General features: G+C 33.5%; 4 protein-coding genes across 4 annotated transcripts; 1 reads left to right on the top strand and 3 right to left on the bottom strand.

Moving 5' to 3' along the window:
• Positions 1-2,176: 2,176 nt before the first annotated feature.
• LOC126741922 (uncharacterized) lies at positions 2,177-2,746 on the top strand. The gene has a single exon (XM_050448399.1). The coding sequence runs from the start codon at positions 2,177-2,179 to the stop codon at positions 2,744-2,746; it is 570 nt and encodes a 189-aa protein (XP_050304356.1).
• Positions 2,747-4,205: 1,459 nt separating this feature from the next.
• On the bottom strand, positions 4,206-4,835 carry LOC126741921 (uncharacterized). Its single transcript, XM_050448397.1, has one exon. It carries the CDS (start codon positions 4,833-4,835, stop codon positions 4,206-4,208), a length of 630 nt encoding a protein of 209 aa, XP_050304354.1.
• A 4,773-nt stretch (positions 4,836-9,608) lies between these two features.
• Positions 9,609-10,377, bottom strand: LOC126741920 (uncharacterized). The gene has a single exon (XM_050448396.1). It carries the CDS (start codon positions 10,375-10,377, stop codon positions 9,622-9,624), a length of 756 nt encoding a protein of 251 aa, XP_050304353.1. The 3' UTR covers positions 9,609-9,621.
• A 3,899-nt stretch (positions 10,378-14,276) lies between these two features.
• On the bottom strand, positions 14,277-15,658 carry LOC126742187 (collagen alpha-1(XVII) chain-like). The gene is made up of 2 exons (XM_050448765.1): positions 14,950-15,658; positions 14,277-14,671 (listed from the first exon to the last, which is right to left on the bottom strand). The coding sequence occupies exons 1-2, from the start codon at positions 15,494-15,496 to the stop codon at positions 14,406-14,408; spliced, it is 813 nt and encodes a 270-aa protein (XP_050304722.1). The 5' UTR covers positions 15,497-15,658; the 3' UTR covers positions 14,277-14,405.
• Between the last annotated feature and the right edge of the window lie 6,601 nt (positions 15,659-22,259).

Below are 22,259 nucleotides of genomic sequence, written 5' to 3'. Positions count from 1 at the left end.
ATTAAAATGCAAGTTATAGTCCATTGAACCCAAAACAATTTTTCTAAGTTTGCTATACCAGGACGTTACCTACAAAAACTTGAATGAAAAATTAATTATTGAAGGGAGTTGAATGAAATTTTACAGAAACGTTTAAGGAAGTCTCAGTATTCACTAAAAATTATATTCAAATAAATCAGATCATTAAAGCGCGACTTATATGCCAGTGAACACGAAACAACTTTACGAATTTTAGTATAGTGGGACGTCGATTATAGGAACTTGAATAAAATATCTCTTAATAATGCCATTTGAATGAAATTTTACCTAAATGTTACAAAAGGTCCTAGAATTAATTTAATACCTAAATGTAGTAAATCAGTCTATTAAAACGCAATTTATAGGCCAGTGAACCTAAAATCATTTTTCTTAGTTTGCTATACCGGGACGCTATCTACAAGAACTTGAATAAAAAATTAATTATTGAAGGGATTTGAATGAAATTTCATAGACTAGTTAAGGAAAGTCCCAGTATTCATTAAAGATCATAATCAGGTAAATCAGTTGAATTAAACGTGAGCTATAGGCCCGTGAACTCAGAACAATTTTTCTAGATTTGCTATAAAGGAATACTACCTACAAAAACTTGAATAAAAAATTAATTATTAAAGGGATTTTAATTAAATTTTATAGACTAGTTAAGGAAGGTCCCAGTTTTTATTAAAAACCATAATCAAGCAAATCAGTGTAAGAAAACGCGAGTTATAGGCTAGTGAACTCAAAACAATTTTTCTAGTTTTGCTATACCGGAACGCTACCAACAAAAACTTCAATAAAAAATTTATTATTGTATGGAGATCAATGAAATTTCACAGAGACGTTAATGAAAGTCACAGAATTCACTAAAGATCATAATTAAGTCAATTAGTTTAATAAAACATGACTTATAGGCCAATAAACCTAAAACAACCTTACGAGTCTTATTATACTGAGATGTCAATTACAGAAACTTGAATAAAATATTTATTCTTAAAGGCATTTGAGTGAAATTTCATTCGAATGTTAAGAAAGGTCCTGAAAATAATTTAAAATTTAAATAGAGTAAGTCGGCTTACTAAAACCCGAGTTATAGACCAGTAAACATAAAACAATTTTTCTAGCTTATTTCAAGCATTCATAACATAATTTAGGTTTGTCAAGTAGTGCTTGCCTTTATAAAATATATTTAATTTCTATTGATCCCAGATCTACAAGATACACTTATGTTTCTTACGGGCACTCTTGTAATGAACATTTCAATTTTCTTACTATTGCAAATAGTTTTTGAGATTTCAGACTAAAGTGAATGCGCACCTTAAAAGTCAAACATGCTTTTTGAATTTGATTACACATAAAATCCATTTTTTCCTTGGATCAGATTAAACAACATTTATCAAGAACACTTAAGTCAATACTATGCTGTTACTTTTATAAAAATATCTCCAGTAATTGTCGAGATTTTAGACTTTGAGCATCTTAGGAGTCAATCAGGTTCTTCAATCTTGCTACATGTTTTGTAAGGATTTTCAAATATTTTCCAGAAAAACCTAGAAAAGGTTTTAAGGAATTCCGGAAGTTAAGGGTTGCCAAATGTCGACTTCTTAAACCCGATAAATGCATTAGTTTATAGGTGAAAAATTGTTTTGAATTTCAGAGACGATTTTCAAATTTTCTTTTTTATAAAAGGCTTCAAAAAGCTTCTTCCTCCTAGACCCCAGATTTCCAGTTTTTTTTAATTATTTTTACAAAAAAATAGAAAATCCTTCAAGAAATTTCACAAATCTAGAAAAAGCAAATTTTGTGCACTATAACTGATAAATAATAACTTTTTTCTTACAGGCACTCCTGTAATAAGAACTCGTATTTCTTAACTATCACTGTAAGGATTTTCGCAATTTATAAATTTTGTGTAAATAGATTTCATACCCTCAGCTGCTCTAAAAATGCTCAAGTGGCTTATGCAGTCAATACAAGTGTTTAGGTGGCTTAGAACTGCTAAAAAAACTTAAATTTATTTTCACAGTTAAATAGCATAATTTTTTACTCTAGTTATACTAAAACTAGCCTCGATTAACCTAAAAAAGGACACAAAACCAGATTTCTGTAATAACCTTATAAATACTACTTACATACGCAATACTTAAATTAATTCGTTACAATGAGTACAGTCGTTAACATGCTTAAAATAACATATTTTATGATTCTCGTGCACACCATTTCTAGTTCCGACGGTCAACAGTACAGTTTATCAAGTAAATTATGTGATACCGATCTGCTAAAGTGCTTAAAAGTCGATTTAGTGAACTGGCTTGATAAACTATGTGATTCTCTTCCTAAAAATTTAACAGTTACACCAGGAGTGAGTATATTAACTCCCTATAAACCAGCAGAATCCAGAAGCATGCAAGTGAATTTAGAGGAGCAATTAATTGATCCAATCCTAACAGAAAAGCTTACAAACTTCTTGAAGAATCATCAAATATCAATAAACTTGTTGAGTTTAGCAAAAGAAGCCAACGAAGCCAGAGGTAAAGAGAAGAAAAGCTCTGGAATGATGATGCTGATGTCTGGAGTCATGCTTTCCGCTATGCTTGGAGCATTATCTCTCAGTGGTATTGCGGTGATTGCAGGTAAAGCATTACTGACCGGAGTAGTCGCTTTTATGATCTCCTCGATAGTGGGATTGAGGAGTTTAACGGGACAGGATAAGCATGGAAGTTCTTTATAGTATTTAAACGTTTTTCAAATAAATTATTTTTGTTGTGGTTATTGGTGTTTTAGTAGAACGTTCTAGGAATATGCCAAATGTCCCTTGGACGTTTTTCAAATCAGAACGGAAAGTCAAGTCATCGAATGTTCTTTGAAAGGTTTTGTTTCTAGAATACTACGTCAATTAATTTTTAAATTATGGCCTTGGAAAAAATGGAATGTGAATGAAATGTTAATGAAGGTTCTGGAATTAATTTGGAATTCAAATAAAGTAAATTAATTTATTAAAACGCAAGTTATAGTCCATTGAATCTAAAACAATTTTTCCAAGTTTGCTATATCAGGAAGTAACCTACAAAAACTTGAATAAAAAATTAATTATTAAAGGGATTTGAATGGAATTTTATAGACTAGTTAAAGAAAGTCCCAGAATTCATTAAGAATTATAATCAAATAAATCGGTCTATTAAAACGCGAGTTATAGGCCCGTGAACTTGAAACAGTTTTGTTTTGCTACACCGGGACCCCACCTACAAGAACTTGAATAAAATATTAATTATTAAAGGGATTTGAATGGAATTTTATGGACTAGTTAAAGAAAATCCCAGAATTCATTAAAGATTATAATCAAATAAATCAGTCTATTAAAACGCGAGTTATAGGCCCGTGAACTTGAAACAATTTTGTTTTGCTACACCGGGACCCCACCTACAAGAACTGGAATAAAAAATTATTTATTAAAGGTATTTAAAAGAAATCTAAATAAAAACGTTAAATAAAGTCCAAGTATTCATTAAAAATCATAACTAATTAAATCAGTTTATTAAAACGCGACTTTTAAGTCAGTGAACCTAAAACAATTTACGAGTTTATTGTACTGAGATGCCAATTACAGAAACTTAAATAAAATATTTGTTATTAATGGAATTTGAATAAAACTTTATTGGAATGTTAATGAAGGTCCTAAAAATAATTTGAAACTTAAATAAAGTAAATTAATTTATTAAAACGCAAGATAGAGTCCAGTGAACCTTAAACAATTTTTCTAAGTTTGCTATACCAGGACGCTACCTACAAAAACTTAAATAAAAAATTAATTATCAAAGGGATTTGAATGAAATCTCATAGACTAGTTAAAGAAAGTCCCAGAATTCATTTAAGATCATAATCAGATAAATCAGTTTAATAAAACGCGAGTTATAGGCCCGTGAACTCAAAACAATTTTGTTTCCCTACACGGGGACCTTACCTACAAAAACTTGAATAAAAAATCAATTATTAAAGGGATTTGCATAAAATGGTACTAAAATGTTAAGAAAGCTCCTAGAATTAATTTGAAACACAAATAAAGTAGATTAATTTATTAAAACGCAAGTTATAGTTCATTCAACCCAAAACAATTTGTATTATTATTATAAGTTTGCTATCAAAAAGAAACCTTTATTAATAAAATATCCAAAAAAAAACACTTCTTGTCCTTATTGTTCCCTCACAATCTCTCCTCTTCTCTGCGCAAATTGCTCCCATCCCTCATGCAAAACAGGAACCGGTTGACTCACGTAAGTTTTCCCGCTGGTCAGCTCTTTCAAACCGATTATAGTTGCCAGCACCAAAGACACCAGTCCCGTTAATAAAGCTTTTCCAGCTAAAGCGGTCAAACCACCCATAGCTAAAGCCAGTAAGAGCCCCATAATCATCGCACCTACTGCTATCATCACACCGCCATTTTCACCACCTTTTTTGTCTTTTCTCGCCTCCGAATCACCTTCATAAAACAAACTGTACAAGTTCAACTTCACCGTATGATCACTCAAGAAACTCCTCAATTTTCTTATGAGAAACTGATCGGCTTGGGCAGACTCATCGTCGGGAAACTCCCTGGCAACTTCCTCTTCTAACTCGTTGCTAAGCACTTTTACATTTCCAGGGTTCTGGACGAAAGTCACTCCCGGTATTACGCTGAATTCGGGATTTATACCGAAACGGTCCAGCCAGTTGGCCGCGTCCAGTTTAAAACATGCCAGCGAGTATATTTTGTCACAATGAGTAATGAGGTTGTGACAGTTCACGTGGAGTGTTAAAATGGTGAGTAAAATAAGTGGCTTCATGATGAATGTACTGTGAAAAGGACGTGATGGGTTTTTGTATATATATGGAAGAAGAAAAGTGGAAAAACTTGATTTTATTTGGTGCCGACTAGAATTTAATGAAACAAGCGTTTAATGTATTTAATCTACTTTTTTTATGCAGTTACATGATGATTATTATACAGGGTATGGAATTTTTCGTTTTTTGAAAGCCGATTTCGCATTGAAATGTTGAGGTTTTGTCAATTTTTTGCCCATTTTAAGCAGATGTTGTCCTCTGCCCAAGATAGCAACTCATTTTCTTATATGCAGCTTTCTTAAGATCTTTTTTTTTATAGTGGGCATACTGGTGCCCAAAAAAAAGTGAGGTGAGATAAAACATGTGAGGAGTATTATTGAATGGAGCTTGCACAATCAATTTATTAGTATTCTATCCATCACACTAGCAGTTTTTCTTTTTCTGTCACATTTTGAAACTACTTCTTCTATTAAAACTAAAAATGATTCTGGATACTACGTTTGATCATAGATTAGACTTTTACAAAGATTTGGTGGATAATAATTGATAAATCAATATGTCTTTATTTAGTATCAAATGCACATTACATAATATTTGCTCAAAAAGGTGAAGATTAATTAAAGCTACTTTTACCCCTTAACCTTAAAAATAATTACAAATATCTTGACAAACAAGTAGTAAAATAAAAATTAGCCAAAAAAACTTGTATTATAAATCCGTGGACAAAGATCTTATTGTACAATTATCCTCGAGGAGCAAGTGAGTCTGAGAACCAGAAATCATAGGTATTATAAATTAGAATATTTAGCAATTAGGGTTTCTAGAATATAACTGAGGCAGCATTTGATTTTTTGTTCAAATTTTATAGTAACTATATTTGGTAACATCTGTAGTTACACCAATTATGTTTCTTGAAACGTCCAAGAATGAATTGATGAAAATGAAATACATGACAATAATTCTACCGAGCCAACTTAATTCATCTTTGTCTAAATGTGGTATAGGATTAGTAAACATCTGGACCTTTTTGAAGAGGTGGGTATTCCTTTCCACGTACAATTTTCATACGTTTTGCTTGCTGGTGTAATCCATCTGCAGCTGAACATTGGACTTTTAAAAAGACACCTCTATGATCAGAACATATCGGTATACAGTTGCATCTTTTGTTAAATTATTTTCAAAGTTCTCTTATGCCCTTGTAACGTGATCAAAATTGCTGTAATATAAAGTAACTTCTATAATCATCCCGATAATAATATTTGAGTTATCCACCTAAGCCTCTACTTGGTCCTGTTCAGAAGTATTAAGATAAAGATGATGGTACATATTGCACTTATTATGAATTTTCATCTTTCAAAACAATGCAAAAAATTATAATTTATAATAGTAATAATGAAAAAATTTACCTTCGTTTTCTGTTGACAACTTCCCAGTCTTAGATGTGCAATAGAAAATGAATCTATGACTCCGTTCACCTCCTCCTCTGAAGTTGATGTTTCAAGAATTGTTTTTGCTATGCTACTTGATGCTAAGCCTATAAATGCTTTTTTTCCAATTATAGTTTCTTCAAATGACTTCTATTTAATTTTATAATGAAAACTGTATTTTTTTTAAATTGACCAAACCTTGACTCCAATTTTTTTAAGGTATTGTCTTACGTCCAAGCTACAGTCTTATCACAGTTAACTCTTTCTATATTCCCTTGACTTTGGTTTGAGTGCATTGGTTTCTCATGTATTATCTTCAGTTCTTATCGGTAATTAGTCTAGTCACGTCGGAAAAAAAAATTTTCCAGGAGATTTAGAATGTTATTGGAAGGTAAGATGCGGTCGAAAGTCAAAAAAGGGACTTTTGAGCTATAAATCGCTATAAATGTCACTCAGAAATGCAGAATTCATGGACGATCGCTATAAAATGATATTTCTCGTCTATAATTGGTATAGTTACGTCCAAAAAATATTTTTTTCAGAAAATCCAGATTGTTACTGAAAGGTCAGATGCGGTAGAAAGTCAAAAAAGGGACTTTTGACCTTTAAATCGCTATAAATGTCACTCAGAAAATCAGAATTTATAGACGATCGCTATAAAATGATGTTTCTCGTCTGCAGTTAGTCAAGTCACGTCCGAGAAATTAATTTTTCAGAAGATCCAGAATATTACTGGAAGGTGAGGTGCGGTAGAAAGTCAAAAAAAGGGACTTTTGACCTCTAAGTCGCTATAAATGTCACTCAGAAATAAAGAATTCATGGACGATGGCTACAAAATTATGTCTGCCGTCTATAGTGAGCCTAGTCACGTCCAAAAAATAATTTTTTTAGAAAATTCAGAATGTTACTGGAAGGTGAGATGCGGTAGAAAGTCAAAAAAAGTGACTTTTGACCTCCAAATCGCTATAAATGTCACTCAGAAATGCAGAATTCATGAACGATCGTTATAAAATGATGTGTCTCGTCTATAATTGATCTAGTCACGTCAAAATAATAATTTTTCCAGAAGATCCGGAATGTTACTGGAAGGTGAGATGCGGTAGAAAGTCAAAAAAGAGACTTTTTACCTTCAAATCGGTATAAATGTCACTCAGAGCTCCAGAATTCATAAACGATAGCTATGAAATGATGCCTCTCATCTAAAGTGAGTCTAGTCACATCAAAAAAATAATTTCTCCAGAAGATCCAGAATATTACTAGAAGGTGAGGTGCGGTACAAAGTCAAAAAAGTGACTTTTGACCTCTAAATCGCTATAAATGTCACTCATAAATGCAGAATTCATGGACGATCGCTATAAAATGATATCTCTCGTCTATAATTCGTTTACTTACGTTCAAAAAATAATTTTTCCAGAAGATCCAGAATGTTACTGGAAGGTGACATGAGGTAGAAAGTCAAAAAAGGGACTTTTGACCTTCAAATCGGTATAAATGTCACTCAGAGATCCAGAATTCATGGACGATCGTTCTAAAATGATGTCTCTCGTCTATAATTGGTCCAGTCACGTCCAAAGAATAATTTTTTTAGAAGATCCACAATGTTACTGGAAGGTGAGATGCGGTAGAAATTCAAAAAAGAGACTTTAACCTTCAAATCGGTATAAATGTCACTCAGAGATCCAGAATTCAAAGACGATCGTTCTAAAATGATGCCTCTCGTCTATAGTGAGTCTAGTCACGTCCAAAAAATAATTTTTCCAGAAGATTGAGAATGTTACTTAAAGGTGAGATGCGGGAGAAAGTCAAAAAAAGGGACTTTTGACCTTTAAATCGCTATAAATGTCACTCAGAGAACCAGAATTTATAGACGATCGTTATAAAATGATGTTTTTCGTCTGCAGTTACTCAGGTCACGTTCGAAAAAGTAATTTTCCAGAAGATCCAGAATGCACCTAAAAGGTGAGATGCAGTAGAAAGTCAAAAAAGGGACTTTTCACTTCCAAATCGGTATAAATGTCACTCAGAGATCCAGAATTCACAGACGATTGCTATAAAATGATGTCTCTCGTCTATAGTTGATCTAGTTACGTCCAAAAAATCATTTTTCCAGAAGATCGAGAATGTTATTGGAAGGTGAGATGCGGTCGAAACTCAAAAAACGGCATTTTGGTCTCCAAATCAGTATAAATGTCACTCAGAGATCCAGAATTCAGGGACGATCGCTATAAAATTATGTCTCTCGTCTGCAGTTAGTCAAGTCACATTAAAAAAATTAATTTTCCAGAAAATCCAGAATATCCCCAAAAGGTGAGATGCTATAGAATGTTAAAAAAGAGACCTTTGACCTCTAAATTGGTATTATTTTTCTCTTTTTTGCCTTTCGGCTTCCGTTCGTTCTCCATGTATTTTTTTAACAGGTAAACTGTTGCAGTGGCGGTGCATATTGCCAGCAGTTTCTTATAGTGAGTTTGCAAATGCCCCCTTAAAAAAGAACAAGTAACTTCCATTAATTTACTAAACGTGTGAGGGCGATTGTGTGTATATCAGACAAAAAAAAAATAATTAGGGAGCATTTGCAAATTTACTAATAGAAACTGCTCGTCATATACACCGTCACTGCAATAGTTTACCTGTTAATAGAATAAATAACTGAATAAATAGGTGTAAATGTCAGTCTGAGATCCAGAGAGAGTTTCAATGATGGTTCTGTTTTGCCTATTCTGACTTTTAGCTTCCTAAGATTGGTATTAATATATAGGGCAGTAAGTTATTTCTGTTCATCAACAAATTTATCTATCATTTCATCTTTTTCCGTCTTTGCTTTTTTTTTACTTACCTTCTTGTTTAACAAGGAACCACCTTTCTCTATCTTAATCAAATCTAAATACTCAAATGGCTTGCTATGGGGCTATGGATAATTTCGAACAAAAATCTGTAAAATACAGTGCCTTCTATCTATCCTCCTAACTCATTTGATGACTTCTTCGACCCTGGCTTTTCAATTGTTTGACTCAAGACTGTAGAAAACCTTCCTAAGATTCGGCTCGAAGGGCCAAAATGTTGAGATTTCTAAATTAAAGCTTTGTATTTTCTCTTAATTTTTTTTAAATAAGTTAAACCTTTTATTCATTTAGTGAACTGTATTTTGCTAAAATTCACTTACACGTTGAATCTGTTGCCCTATCAACCACCTTAATAAGCACTACTTACAATTACGAACGAAACAAAATGATATAAAAAATTTTCGTTCATAGTCCCTATAATCCTCTTAATTAAAAAAAAATAAAACATAGTTTCCAAAACCTTTATTTACTAAAACAAAAAAAGAATAAATAACTACCCTAATATCACAACTATCAAACTACTGCGGAGGCTTGTACCCAGCCTGCAAACCCATAGGAAGCGGCGCCTGCTCCAAACTCCGTCCGTGTCCTCCTCCATAACCTCCATCCCAACCTTCATGCGAAGTCGAGTGACTGTGCGAGGAAGTATAGACCGGCTTAGCGATAACTTCATAAGTCGAATGTCCTCCGCCACCTCCAGAGAGCGACTTTAAGCCAACAATGGCGGACAGCAGCAACGAAATCAGTCCGGTCATCAAAGCTTTCCCTGCAATTAATGCGATACCTCCCAAAGCGATTGCCATCAAGGTTCCTTTCATCATGGCACCAGCCGCCAGGATCATCCCTAAGCCTCCATCTCCCTTCTTGTCCTTCTTACGGGCACTTCCAACGGAGTCACCGGGTTCAGTTGTCCCCAGGTTGAGTTTCACCGAGTGATTGTCAAGGAACCCGGTGATTTTCCTCATCATGTAGGCATCCAATCGGGCGTTCGGGTCATCGGGAAACTCGCGAGCCACCTCGGACACTAAATCACCATTGTTCGCTTTAACACTAGAGTTTTCGCGCACCAAAGATACTCCGGGCAGCACTGTGATATCTTCGTTGTCACTTAACTTATCCACCCAAGACACTACATCCAACTTTAGGCACGTGAGTGAGTAAGAATCGTCACAGTTCCTTGATAGTGATCTTTTAAACTCGTTTCTGTCAAGAGCCACGCAGCCATATCCCATAAGGGTGAAAACGAGAATCACTGTCGCAATGGGGTTGGACATGTTGTCGTTGTAACGCAGTGTTTGCTTCTGATGTATGACCGAATGTCCCAAGCGGTTTTATACTCTTAGACAAAGTTTATGGGCCCCAAATTAATAGCTCGGGGAGCTAAAATAAGTGGAGCACACAAAAATAATAATAATTATACGAGAACAGGTGACCGGGCCGAAAAAGATTTACTACAATTCCATTTGGCCACAATGCATTATGGTTCCTCTCGCTTGGGACCTAGAGAAAGGTTTTTTGCCTTTCCTAGATAGATTTTTTTTCATTGGTACCGATACACCATTTTCGGTTCTTAATTTGATTGTGCGCTGCTCGTATGTGTAACGGTCGAACCACTAATTAATATTAGAAGTTCTTTTATCTGGTCTTAGGTAAGTACGTCTCTACTTGGTCTTATTCTTAAATTAATATAATTCAAGTATAAGCAGTTTAATAACCAGTTACATCAATATGGTAATGAATGTAATTTAATAACGTGAGTGGAAACGGAACACACATAATGAATAGTCAATTAGTGCGATCTAAGCGATGTGTTAATTTATGTTTGTTTTAATAAGAAAATTGTGTTTCACGTTTCTAAAAAAGAGTCGAGATTCAAGTCAATTCACGAAAATGTTGGGCACCAAAAAGCCCCAACTGGGTTTTAGGACTTTTAGGTCTTCTTCTAATTATAATTTTATTGTTCATTAAATTATTCATGATTTGCATATGAGTCACTGCTGTGATAAAATGATAAAAAAATTACTCTTGTTTTATCGTTTCTAAGTTAATCATAAAAAAGTCGGGCATTTAACGACCTTGGCTGGATTTTGAGGACTTTTAGGCCTTACGCCACTATTAGTACTATTGTTAATAAATTATTTAAGGATAAAATTTTACTCTTTAAAAAATTACTGCTGTGATATATTTTTTATTAGTTCATATATAGGTTGTTAAGAAATATATTTTTTCGTCTCCAAAAGTCTCTTATAATCATAAAATCACTAATGCCGTTCAAAGTGCCTGGAATTGATGAGAATTTTATCTTATACCAGTGCTATAACGTCAAGGTCACGACGCGTCCAAGGTGACATCGAAGGTCAAGTTCAAGATTAGGTCAAGGTCACGTCTAAGATGACGTCGACGGTCAAGTCCATAGTCATATGCCGTCGAAATGACATCGCACGAGAGAGAAAGAAAAAGAGAGAGATGGTCAACATCCAGAGTTGCTGTCATGGTCAAGTCCATTAATTGGTTTAAAACAAAATAAGTGTTAATGAATTTGACATTGGAGTTCATTTTTAAGGTCACTTAAAAGACAGGTCAAATCAGATGACGTCGTCAAATTACGTCAAAGGTTTGTCCTTGACCTCACAGTCACGTAGCACAAGAGAGAGATGCAGAAACTGGCATCTGAGAGAAAGAGAGAGAGACAGTTAATAGTCAAAGATTAAGTCAAGGTCCAATTATATTTAATGCAAGTCGAGTCGAGTCAAGTTCAAGTAACCGTCACATCAAGTTTAAATCAAGATTATTAAGAAAAGGAAAAAATTATTGACTTTTTCTTTGTCTCTACCGCATTTTAACGTTCCCTTCAGTCCCTTGATCATTTGGTCAGTCGTAAATCAAGTCAAGGTGATGTCGAACGTCAAGTCACGTTAAAGGTCAAGCCCAAGGTGACGTGCAAAGTCAAGTCAAGGTCACGTCGCACGAGAGAGGGTCATGACTTAAAGGTTAAGTCCAGGTTCAGACTAAGTGACGTCGAACGTCAAGTCCAAGATCAAGTGAGGCTCACGTCAAACAGTTTTTCATTGTAAAGGCTTTTGATTATGATTATATAAATTAGAAAAAATTAAAAAATGTTCAAAGTGCCTGGAATTGATCAGAATTTTACCTAATACCAGTGCTATAACGTCAAGGTCACGACGCGTCCAAGGTGACATCGAAGGTCAGGTTTAAGGTCACGTCTAAGATCAAGTCAACGTAACGTCGAAGATGACGTCGACGGTCAAGCCCATGGTCATGTCACGTCGAAGGTGCCGTCGAAATGACATCGCACGAGAGAGAAAGAAAAAGAGAGAGATGGTCAACATCCAGAGTTGCGGTCATGGTCAAGTCCATTAATTGGTTTAAAACAAAATAAGTGTTAATGAATTTGACATTTGAGTTCATTTTCAAGGTCACTTAAAAGACAGGTCAAGTCAGATGACGTCGTCAAGTTACGTTGAAGGTTTGACCTGACCTCACGGTCACGTTGCACAAGAGAGAGATGCAGAAACAGACAACTGAGAAAGAGAGGAAGAGTTAAAGCGAGTCAAGTTCAAGTAACCGTCACATCAAGTCCAAATCAAGATTATTAAGAGAAAGAAAAAATTATTGACTTTTTCTTTGTCTCTATCGCATTTTACCGTTCCCTTCAGTCCCTCGATCGTTTAATCAGTTACAATTGTTTATCATATCAAGGTGAAATCGAGGTCACGCCACGTCAAAGATCAAGTTAAGGTGATGTCGAACGTCAAGTCACGTTAAAGGTCAAGCACAAGGAGACGTGCAGTCAAGTCAAGTCAAGGTCATATTGCACGAGAAAGGGTCATGATTTAAAGGTACAGGTCCAGACAAGGTGACGTCGAACGTCAAGTGCAAGGTCAAGTGAAGCTCACGTCAATGTCAACTCAAAGTTCAAATTTTGAAAAATGTTCATCATAATCCATTAACAAGTGCAAGTAAATTTGATATTAGAGTTAATTTTTAAGGTGATTTAAAAGACACGTCCAAGTTAATTCAAGGTCAAGTCAAGTCGAGTCAAATCCCAGTAAACGTCACTATTATTGAGAGAAAAAGGAAAAAATATGAATTTTTCATACTCTTTGCCTCTTCCACATTTCACCTTTTTCCTAAAAATCTCGAAAGCCCCTGGATCATTTGGAAACGTTAGTTACGATTGTTTACGGGTCGAAGTACAATTCAAGGTCGCACTCAAGGTGAAGTCGAAGGTCACGTTCACGGTTAAGTCAAAGTCACGTCGCGTCGCACGAGAGAGAGACAGAGAGAGGGCAGATAAAAAAAAAAAAAAGAAAAAGAAAGTCAAGGCTCAAAGTTCAAGTCAAGATCAAGGTAAGGTGACGTGGAAGGTCAAGTCCAAGGTCAAATCAAAGGTCAATTCTATTAATTCTTAAAGAAAAAAGAGTGCAAATTAATTTGAAAATGGAGTTCATTTTCAAGGTCACTTAAAAAACAAGTCATTCAAGGTCGAATTAAGTTAAGTCCAAGTAAACGTCACATCAAGGTCCGATCAAAGTTAATTTAAGTCAAGTTACTATTATTGAGAAAAATGAAAAAATATGAATTTTTCATACTCTTTGTCTCTAGCACATTTCACCTTTTTTTTAAACATCTCGAAAGCCCCTGGATCATTTGGAAACGTTAGTTACGATTGTTTACCAGTCGAAGTACAATTCGAGGCCGCGCTCGAGGTCAAGTCAAGGTGAGGTCACGTTCGCGGTCAAGTCAAGGTCACATTGCGTCGCACGAGAGACAGACAAAGAGAGGACAGGTACAAAAGAGAGAGAAAGTGAGTCAAGGCTAAAAGTTCAAGTCAAGTTCACGTTCAAGATCGAGGCAATGTAGCGTCGAACGTCATATCTATGATCAAGGCGAAGGTCAAATTTCCATTAATTCTTAAAGAAAAAAGAGTGCAAGTTAATTTGACAATGGAGTTCATTTTCAAGGTCACTTAAAAAAATAAGTCATTCAAGGTTGAATTATGTCAAGTCCGAGTAAACGTCAGATCAAGGTCCGATCAAAGTCAATTATTCAAGTCAAGTGACTATTATTGAGAAAAAGGGGAAAAAGGTTTCGATTGCTCATATATACATTAAGCTGGGATACTAATAAAACCAAAAAAAAAAAAAAAAAATTCGTTTAAAAAAAGTCATAATTTATTTCACAAACAACCAAGAAATAAATAAATAAATAAATAAGAAATAAATTAATTAACTGGTAAACAACATTCCGTAAACTAATTTGGCATCATCACTTCGTCCAATTAAGCAGGCTTATACTCCGGACGCAACCCCAATGGCAAAGGCATATCGAAACTCCTTCCGTAAGAAGAGTGTCCATAATGTCCACCGTGACCCTCGTGAGACTCCGAGTGAGTGTGAGACTGAGTATAAATCGGTTTGGAAACGATCTCGTATGTGGTGGATTTGTGTCCTTGATGGGTGAGAGCTTTGAGGCCGATTATCGCTGAGAGCAGAAGCGAGATCAGACCGGTCATGAGGGCTTTGCCTGCTATTGCTGCAATACCACCTGGAAAAGAAAACGAGATGATGATTGTGATGATTATGATAAGAAAAGTATTTTTATTTTTTGCCCTAATAAGTAGTAAAATAAAATACAGAAAAATAAATTAAAGACATAAAAAATAAAAAAAAGTTAAATAAGACGCTTTATAAAGACTAAAACGTGAGTTGAAAAACTGAAATAAACGGATAATAAAGCGTCGCAAGCGATCGCTTTTCATTATAAAGGCTCTTGATTATGGTATTATTAGATTAAGTGTCTAGAGTTGATGGATAAAATCTTACCTAATGCCAGTGCCATAAGTGTTCCTTTCATCATCGCACCGGCAGCCATCATCATGCCCATGCCGCCTCCGCCTCCACCGCCGCCCCCTTTGCCGCCTCCGCCGCCTCCTCCGCCTCCTCTTCCACGTCCCTCCTCAACCGCGTTCTTATTGAACAAGTCCAAACGTACCGAGTGGCTGTTGAGGTACGACGTCACTTTCTTCATAAGAAAAGCGTCCAAACGTGCGTCCGGATCGTTTGGGAAATCGCGAGCGAGTTCCGCCACGATATCGGCGGTACTCGAGCGTGCACTGCCGTTTTCCCGCACTAAAGACACCCCCGGCATCACATTAAAATCGTCGTCCTCACTCAGTTTATCCACCCAAGAGACGATGTCTAGTTTTAGGCATGTGGCGGTATACACGTTGGCACAGTCTCTGGATAAGGATTTTTTGTATTCACTTTTATCACTGGGGGTGGTCGGGGGCGGCTCGGAGGCGGGGTCCTCGGCCAAGGCCTGAAGGACCAGCAGGGTGATGAACACGATCAAGGAGCGTCTAGTGAACATTTCGGTGTGATCAATGTTCACCGATTGATATGTGATGGGGATCGGGGTCTAGTTTATATAGTTGGTTCGAGGAAAACGAGAAGTAAAAAAACAGACGGGTCTGAGGAAATAATGTAAATGAAAAGTGCTCTTGTTTCGCGAACGGCCGTAGCGGGAGAGGACGGAAAGGTGAAAATTGCCAATTGCGAGCTATGTACGTTCGATGCAGCAACCTTGTTGCAGAAATTATTCACTATGAATGGACATACGATGGACAGGGTTGGAGTGGAATTTTGTTTCATAAATTAGATGATTCGAGGAGTTTTCAAGGTTGGAATGATGCTAAACTAATGGTGGATATATGGTAGAGAAGAAAATAATTTAAAGTCATCCGTCAAAAATCCGTGTAAAATTTGACGATTTATCTTCTTATTTGTTTCATATGCAAATTAAAAAACTACATATAAAACTACACCCTTCCAAGTTTTTTTTTGGAAGAACAATTCCTCTTCCTTGCTCTCACTCTCAAGCTTCTCCTCTCTTAGAATTGTAATAAAATTGTACACCATTAAATTAACTAAAAAAGACAAAAAATCTAAATTCAAATTCAAATGCTTTATTTGCCCATATATCAAATTATGAAATACAGTTATAAATCTAATTAAAATTTTGACAAAAAGGATTAATTCTCGATTATAAAAACCGTAAGTCTGTTAATACAAATGAAATAACCCTTAAAAATAATTAATTTATATCAAATAAATCAAAAATAAACAGACAATAATAATAATATTAATAATAATAATAATAAAGAAAATTAATCCAGAACGGGACCAAGGAGGGTAACGCCCAATATTTAAGACCCTAAAAGCAACGATGTCGATATCCACAAGGGGTAAAGACAATTTTCAACTAATGACAATTAATAATGATTTTTTCTTTTGTTAGAAAAAATCTATCGTATCCATTTAAGTTATGCCTTCAACCTTCTTAATTTCTACTTTTAAATGCCAATAATATCTATAAATTTAATTTTCTTTAAAAGACCTTAGTTGAAAAATGTAAAACCGTCGAAAGAGGCACTGAGAAGCAAACAGTGAAATAAATAAGGCTGAACAAAATAAAAACTAAATAAGACTAAGATAATGGTAAAGGAAGACATGATTGAGTAAAATACAACTTAGGATTGATCTGAATGCCTCAAATATATTATCTAATCATAAAATCTTTATAAAGTATACTGCTAATTTAAATCTGAGAAAGTAGTACACTTACTTAGGCATTTTTTAAAATGCCAAACAATTGATCCTTATTTCTAGACAGTTAAAGGAATTTTAATTTTTTCCAGGCAGTAGGTGCCTAAACTAATTATTAACTGTTTGGAAATTAAATATCGGGATTCAACTGCCTGGAAAAAATTTTAATTTTACATTTGTCTGGAACTGTCTAATTATTAGTCCGTCTTAACTCTTTACAATATCTTTAGTGCTCAACTGCCTGGAAGAATAAAATAAATTTTCCAGGAATTTAAAGTAACTTTGACCTAAAGATCTGCACCATTTTAGACTTAAGAAACGTTAAAAATCAGGATATTAGTACGTAAGTTTTTGACCCTTAATTGCCTGGAAGAATGAAGATAAACACGTGAACTTTCTCTGAAACTTCCAGGCATCTAAGGCTCTTCATTCCCTATTTTTCCAGGTAGTTTGGAACTGAACTGCCTGAAAAAGTTCTAAAAGTCCTAGAATTTAAAGCGACTTTTACTCTAGTTTGGATAATAATTGCCTGGAAGAATAAATAATAATTAATTTTATAGAGATGATCATAATTTTTAGGCAGTTAAAGAAATCTTAATTTTTTCCAGGCAGTACCTAAACTAATTATTAACTGCTTGGAAATTAAAAATCGGGATTCAACTGCCTGAAAAAAATTACAATTTTACATTTGTCTGGAACTGTTTAAAATTAGTCATTCTTGACTCTCTGTGCTCAACTGCCTGGAAGAAAAAAATAAATTTTTAAGGAAATTAAAGTAAATTTGACCTGAAGATCTGCACTATTGTAGACTTAAGAAACGTTAATATCAGGATATCAGTGCGTAAGTTTTTGATCCTTAATTGCCTAGAAGAGTGAGGATAAACACGTGGACTTCCTTTAAAACTTCCAAGCATCTAAGGCTCTTCATTCCCTATTTTTCCAGACAGTTTCGAAGCGGATCACAACTACCTAAAAAAGTTTTAATAATCGTAAAATTTAAAGCGATTTTTACTTTTGTTTGGATAATAATTGCCTGGAAGAATAAATAATAATTAATTTCATAGAGATGCAATAAAAATATATATAACACATTCATGGGGGGTGTTGATCAAATGGATAATAATATATCAAATTATTGAATTTCCATGAGTTTATTTCCAAATGTTTTGATGAATTCTATAAAATGTAACTACTTTATCATTTTTGCATTTGAAATATCCGAAAATAAATAATTAGGTTTTCTTTTTTATTCAATAAGCTCCCAAGGGGTCGTTAACGACCCAACATCAAAATCAAAAACCACGTTTCTAAAAACAAAATTTTTCATTTTTTCGTGTCATATTTTGTCGTTTTTTAATTCAAAATAACGATTTTAATTAAAAAAAAAAAAGTTCATAGTTCTGGGCATTAATGGGTTAAAACCACAAACAGAAATATTCTAACTAATTTTGTTCCTGAAATACGGGGCGAAAACGGAAATGTTCATATAGATAATCATAATTTCTAGGCAGTTAAAGAAATCTTAATTTTTTCCAGGCAGTACTTAAACTAATTACTAGCTGCTTGGAAATTAAAAAATCAGCTGTCTGGAACTGTCTAAAATTAATCATTCTTGACTCTTCACAATATCTTTAGTGCTCAATTGCCTGGAAGAATAAAAAAAATTTTCCAGAAAAGTAACTATGACCTGATGATATGCACCATTTTAGACTTAAAAAACGTTAATATTAGTGCGTAAGTTTTTGATCCTTAATTGCCTGGAAGAATGAGGATAAACACGTGAACTTTCTCTGAAACTTCCAGGCATCTAAGGCTCTTCATTCCCTATTTTTTCAGGTAGTTTGGAACTGAACTGCCTGAAAAAGTTTTAAAAATCCTAGAATTTAAAGCGACTTTCACTCTTGTTTGCATAATAATTGCCTGGAAGAATAAATAATGAATAATTTCATACAGATGATCTTAATTTCTAGGCAGTTAAAGAAATCTTAATTTTTTCCAGGCAGTACCTAAACTAATTATTAACTGCTTGGAAATTAAAAATCGGGATTTAACTGCCTGGAAAAAATTACAATTTTACATTTGTCTCGAACTGTCTAAAATGAATCATTCTTAGTACGTAAGTTTTTTACCCTTAATTGCTTGGAAGATTGAGGATAAACACGTGGACTTCCTTTGAAACTTCCAGGCATCTAAGGGTCTTCACTCCCTATTTTTCCAGGTAGTTTGGAACTGAACTGCCTGAACAAGTTTTAAAAATCCTGTTTGGATAATAATTGCCTGGAAGAATAAATAATGAATAATTTCATACAGATGATCTTAATTTCTAGGCAGTTAAAGAAATCTTAATTTTTTCCAGGCAGTACCTAAACTAATTATTAACTGCTTGGAAATTAAAAATCTTAATTAAAATTTTACATTTGTCTGGAACTGTCTAAAATTAATCATTCTTGACTCTCTGTGCTCAACTGCCTGGAAGAATAAAATTAATTTTCCAGGAAATTAAAGTAACTTTGATGTGAAGATCTGCGGATAGACTAAAGAAACGTTAATATCAGGATATCAGTACGTAAGTTTTTGGACCCTTAATTGCCTGGAAGAATGAGGACTTCCTTTGACACTTCCAGGCATCTAAGGCTCTTCATTTTCAACTTTTTCAGGTAGTTCAAGGCGTTTTGAAGAAGTTGTTTAGTAGTTGAAGACTTTTATTCTTGTTTAGATAATAATTGCCTGGAAGAATAAATAATAATTAATTTCATACAAATGATCATAGTTTTTTAGGCAGTTAAAGCAAATATTAAATTTTGCCAGGCAGTACTTGAACTAAATAACAGTAGTTTGGAAATTAAATAAACAGGATTCAACTGCCTAGACATAATTTAAATTTTTGAAATAACAATAGAAATTTAAAGTTTTCAACTTAGTTAATGACAAGAATAAATCCAGATTATCCTCTATGTCCTTGCATTGTTCTTGATGAAATATCTTAAAATAACATGTCAAAGGGGGCGTAATTGCTGTGGTGAAAAAATCAAAACCGTTGGAGATAAATATCAAATTATTTATTTAATTCACAGCATTTTTTTCTCAAAAATCCGGTAACGAGGACTTCACGGATAATAAAAACACGTTTACATCTAATATACGTAGTTTGATAGTTTCTCTACCTTTGATACCTATTATATTATACCTATTTATAATATAAAATTAATATATTTATTTAAAGATTTTTTAGTAAATTTTTGGTTTGGGTATATTTATCAAACCTCTATGGTCAAGGAATATTTATTAAATTGTAAATTATACGTATATCATATACGATTCTGTTTATAAAAGGGAGACAACTATGGTATTTAACACAATTGACACGGGATTTAGATACCAAGTTTTTAAATTCGATTACTACATATTAAATATTTGATAAAATGCTTCTAAAAAATCATTGTTTTTCGTTCATATTATACAATCTAATAACGCTGTTTTTATACTAAATATTTATATATAAAATTAGATCAAATTTAAATAAACAGTGCTATTAAATTAAATATTGAATAAATATTTTCTGCAAAAACATTGTATTTTATTAAGACAAACTTACCCCCCACCCACCCCAAACATTGGCCCAGTCATAAATTCTTTTAAAAATTACCGTTTTTCGTTCATAAATCTAATCTAATAATACTGTTTTTCATTAAATATTTATTGATATAAAAATATATAATTATATTAAATTTAAATAAACAAACTGTGTTATTAGCTTAGAAATTAATGACAAAACCAGCTGATATTCATGCGTATTATTTTGGAAAACATTGATTTTTGAAAAAAAATTTTTACTGGTAAGTTGTGTGGGGTGGGTGGGGGGGCAAGGGTAAGGTTAATAAAAAACGTTTTTTTTTGCAAAAAAATAATTGCCTAAGGAAAAAATGCTTTTTAAGAAAATTATAGATGATAAAAAAATCTATAGTTTTTGTATCTATACTTTTCTCACATAACCTTAAAGTTTTCTTTATAGTTGAAGTTCAACTAAAAATGTACATCATCATAAAACAAACGCTTATTGATCTCTTATTGTACAATTTTTTTTTTCTTATCAAACCTGACAAAACAGTCTCAAATTTAATAAACAATATTTCATTTAATATTTCCCTTAGTAAAACTTTACTACTACTAAATCTGGAGATCTGGGTGGCCACATAAACAAACTACTCCTTCAGTTCAATGACTTGAGGGAAGTATTATTAAAAATCAAATATACGGCACACTTTTTACTAGATGTTTCTAGACATTAATAATCGAGCTTTAAAAAGTCTTTTAAATTTAATTTTCTTTTAGGTATAATAAAATAAAATGGCACGCAGTCCGAACCTGTTTAAATTGCATCTTCTACATGCGTCCAGTCATTTATCAAAACAAGAAAACGAATGCACTCGTTTAAAAAAATCATCTTACGGCAGTCAGCGGCGCACGTATTTAAAATACCTTTAAATCTAATCGATGGCAAATCATTAATTAATTAGTGCCATCTTGAATAGGCCTCCAACATAATTCAATCCAAGGGACAGTAATTCGTTTCACTTTATCTCTGTAAATTCACCTTCAATGCCTCTCTCGCTTAATCTACGCCAATGAGTCTCAATATAAAATTAATCTCCCATTAGAAGAAAGTAAGGATGTCGCGAATGCCTGCTCTAGATTCTCTCGATACATTTTTTAAGATATCAAGCAAAATGCATTAATTTTCATCATCGTGTTCATCATATAGTTATTAGATTATTAAGGCCATGGTGTCCGGTCTTAATTGAACGATACTATCGCCCAACTGAATTTACTTTCTTAATGACCGTACGTACGTACGACTAATGGGTGGTTAGTTGCTAGTTTGCTCCAGTAGAGAGAGATACGTTATTCTCCATATATTGTTTAGTATTTTCTGGTAAGTATATGTATGTGTTTCCAAATATATGGAGTCTTAAATAATTCACAAGTTTAACACGTAACAATCACATTTTTTAAGCTTTACTTTCCCATGCACCAGATAACTACCTTGTAACTATTTAATTAAGTCAATTTCTAGACCGGAAACCGTTTTGTTCTCATGTTAAATTATTTAAATAAAAAACTTAAAAATTGTTAATTTACTGATTTTTTTTTAGGTTGTTTCTGGTCTAAATAAGTAATGTTTATAAGCAGTTAACATTATAATAATTAAATCACAAGAGCGCATTTAGTAAATGAAAAGAAGTAGCGTGATCAATTAAGTTATGCATAGTACATACAAGTTTCTATTATCATATACATTTAAATTTTGTGTTAAATTCATTTTGAGGAATTAAAAGAAAAGAGTTTAATTTTTTAATTATTGCCTAATTTTTTATAGTTTCTTCCTAAAGTATGTATAAATATTTATAAAAAAAATTAAATTGGTAATTTATTTAGAGAGTCTAGAATTTTTGTGAAATTTTCATATAAGCATAGTAATTTTTTTTCTAATTTTAAAGCTACTTAAGAAAATTTATTTAACGACCAAA

Source organism: Anthonomus grandis, chromosome 11, assembly GCF_022605725.1.
Source record: "Anthonomus grandis grandis chromosome 11, icAntGran1.3, whole genome shotgun sequence".
Taxonomy (NCBI): domain Eukaryota; kingdom Metazoa; phylum Arthropoda; class Insecta; order Coleoptera; family Curculionidae; genus Anthonomus; species Anthonomus grandis.
Note: the sequence above shows the minus strand (reverse complement) of the source record. Positions and strands in the feature narration are given on the sequence as shown.

Excerpts from the sequence above, each read along its gene's own strand:
- LOC126741922 (XM_050448399.1), top strand. The coding sequence starts at position 2,177 with ATGAGTACAGTCGTTAACATGCTTAAAATAACATATTTTATGATTCTC.
- LOC126741921 (XM_050448397.1), bottom strand. The coding sequence starts at position 4,835 with ATGAAGCCACTTATTTTACTCACCATTTTAACACTCCACGTGAACTGT.
- LOC126741920 (XM_050448396.1), bottom strand. The coding sequence starts at position 10,377 with ATGTCCAACCCCATTGCGACAGTGATTCTCGTTTTCACCCTTATGGGA.
- LOC126742187 (XM_050448765.1), bottom strand. The coding sequence starts at position 15,496 with ATGTTCACTAGACGCTCCTTGATCGTGTTCATCACCCTGCTGGTCCTT. Across the intron at positions 14,672-14,949 it reads ACTTATGGCACTGGCATTAG|GTGGTATTGCAGCAATAGCA; the intron begins GTAAGATTTTAT and ends TTTCTTTTCCAG.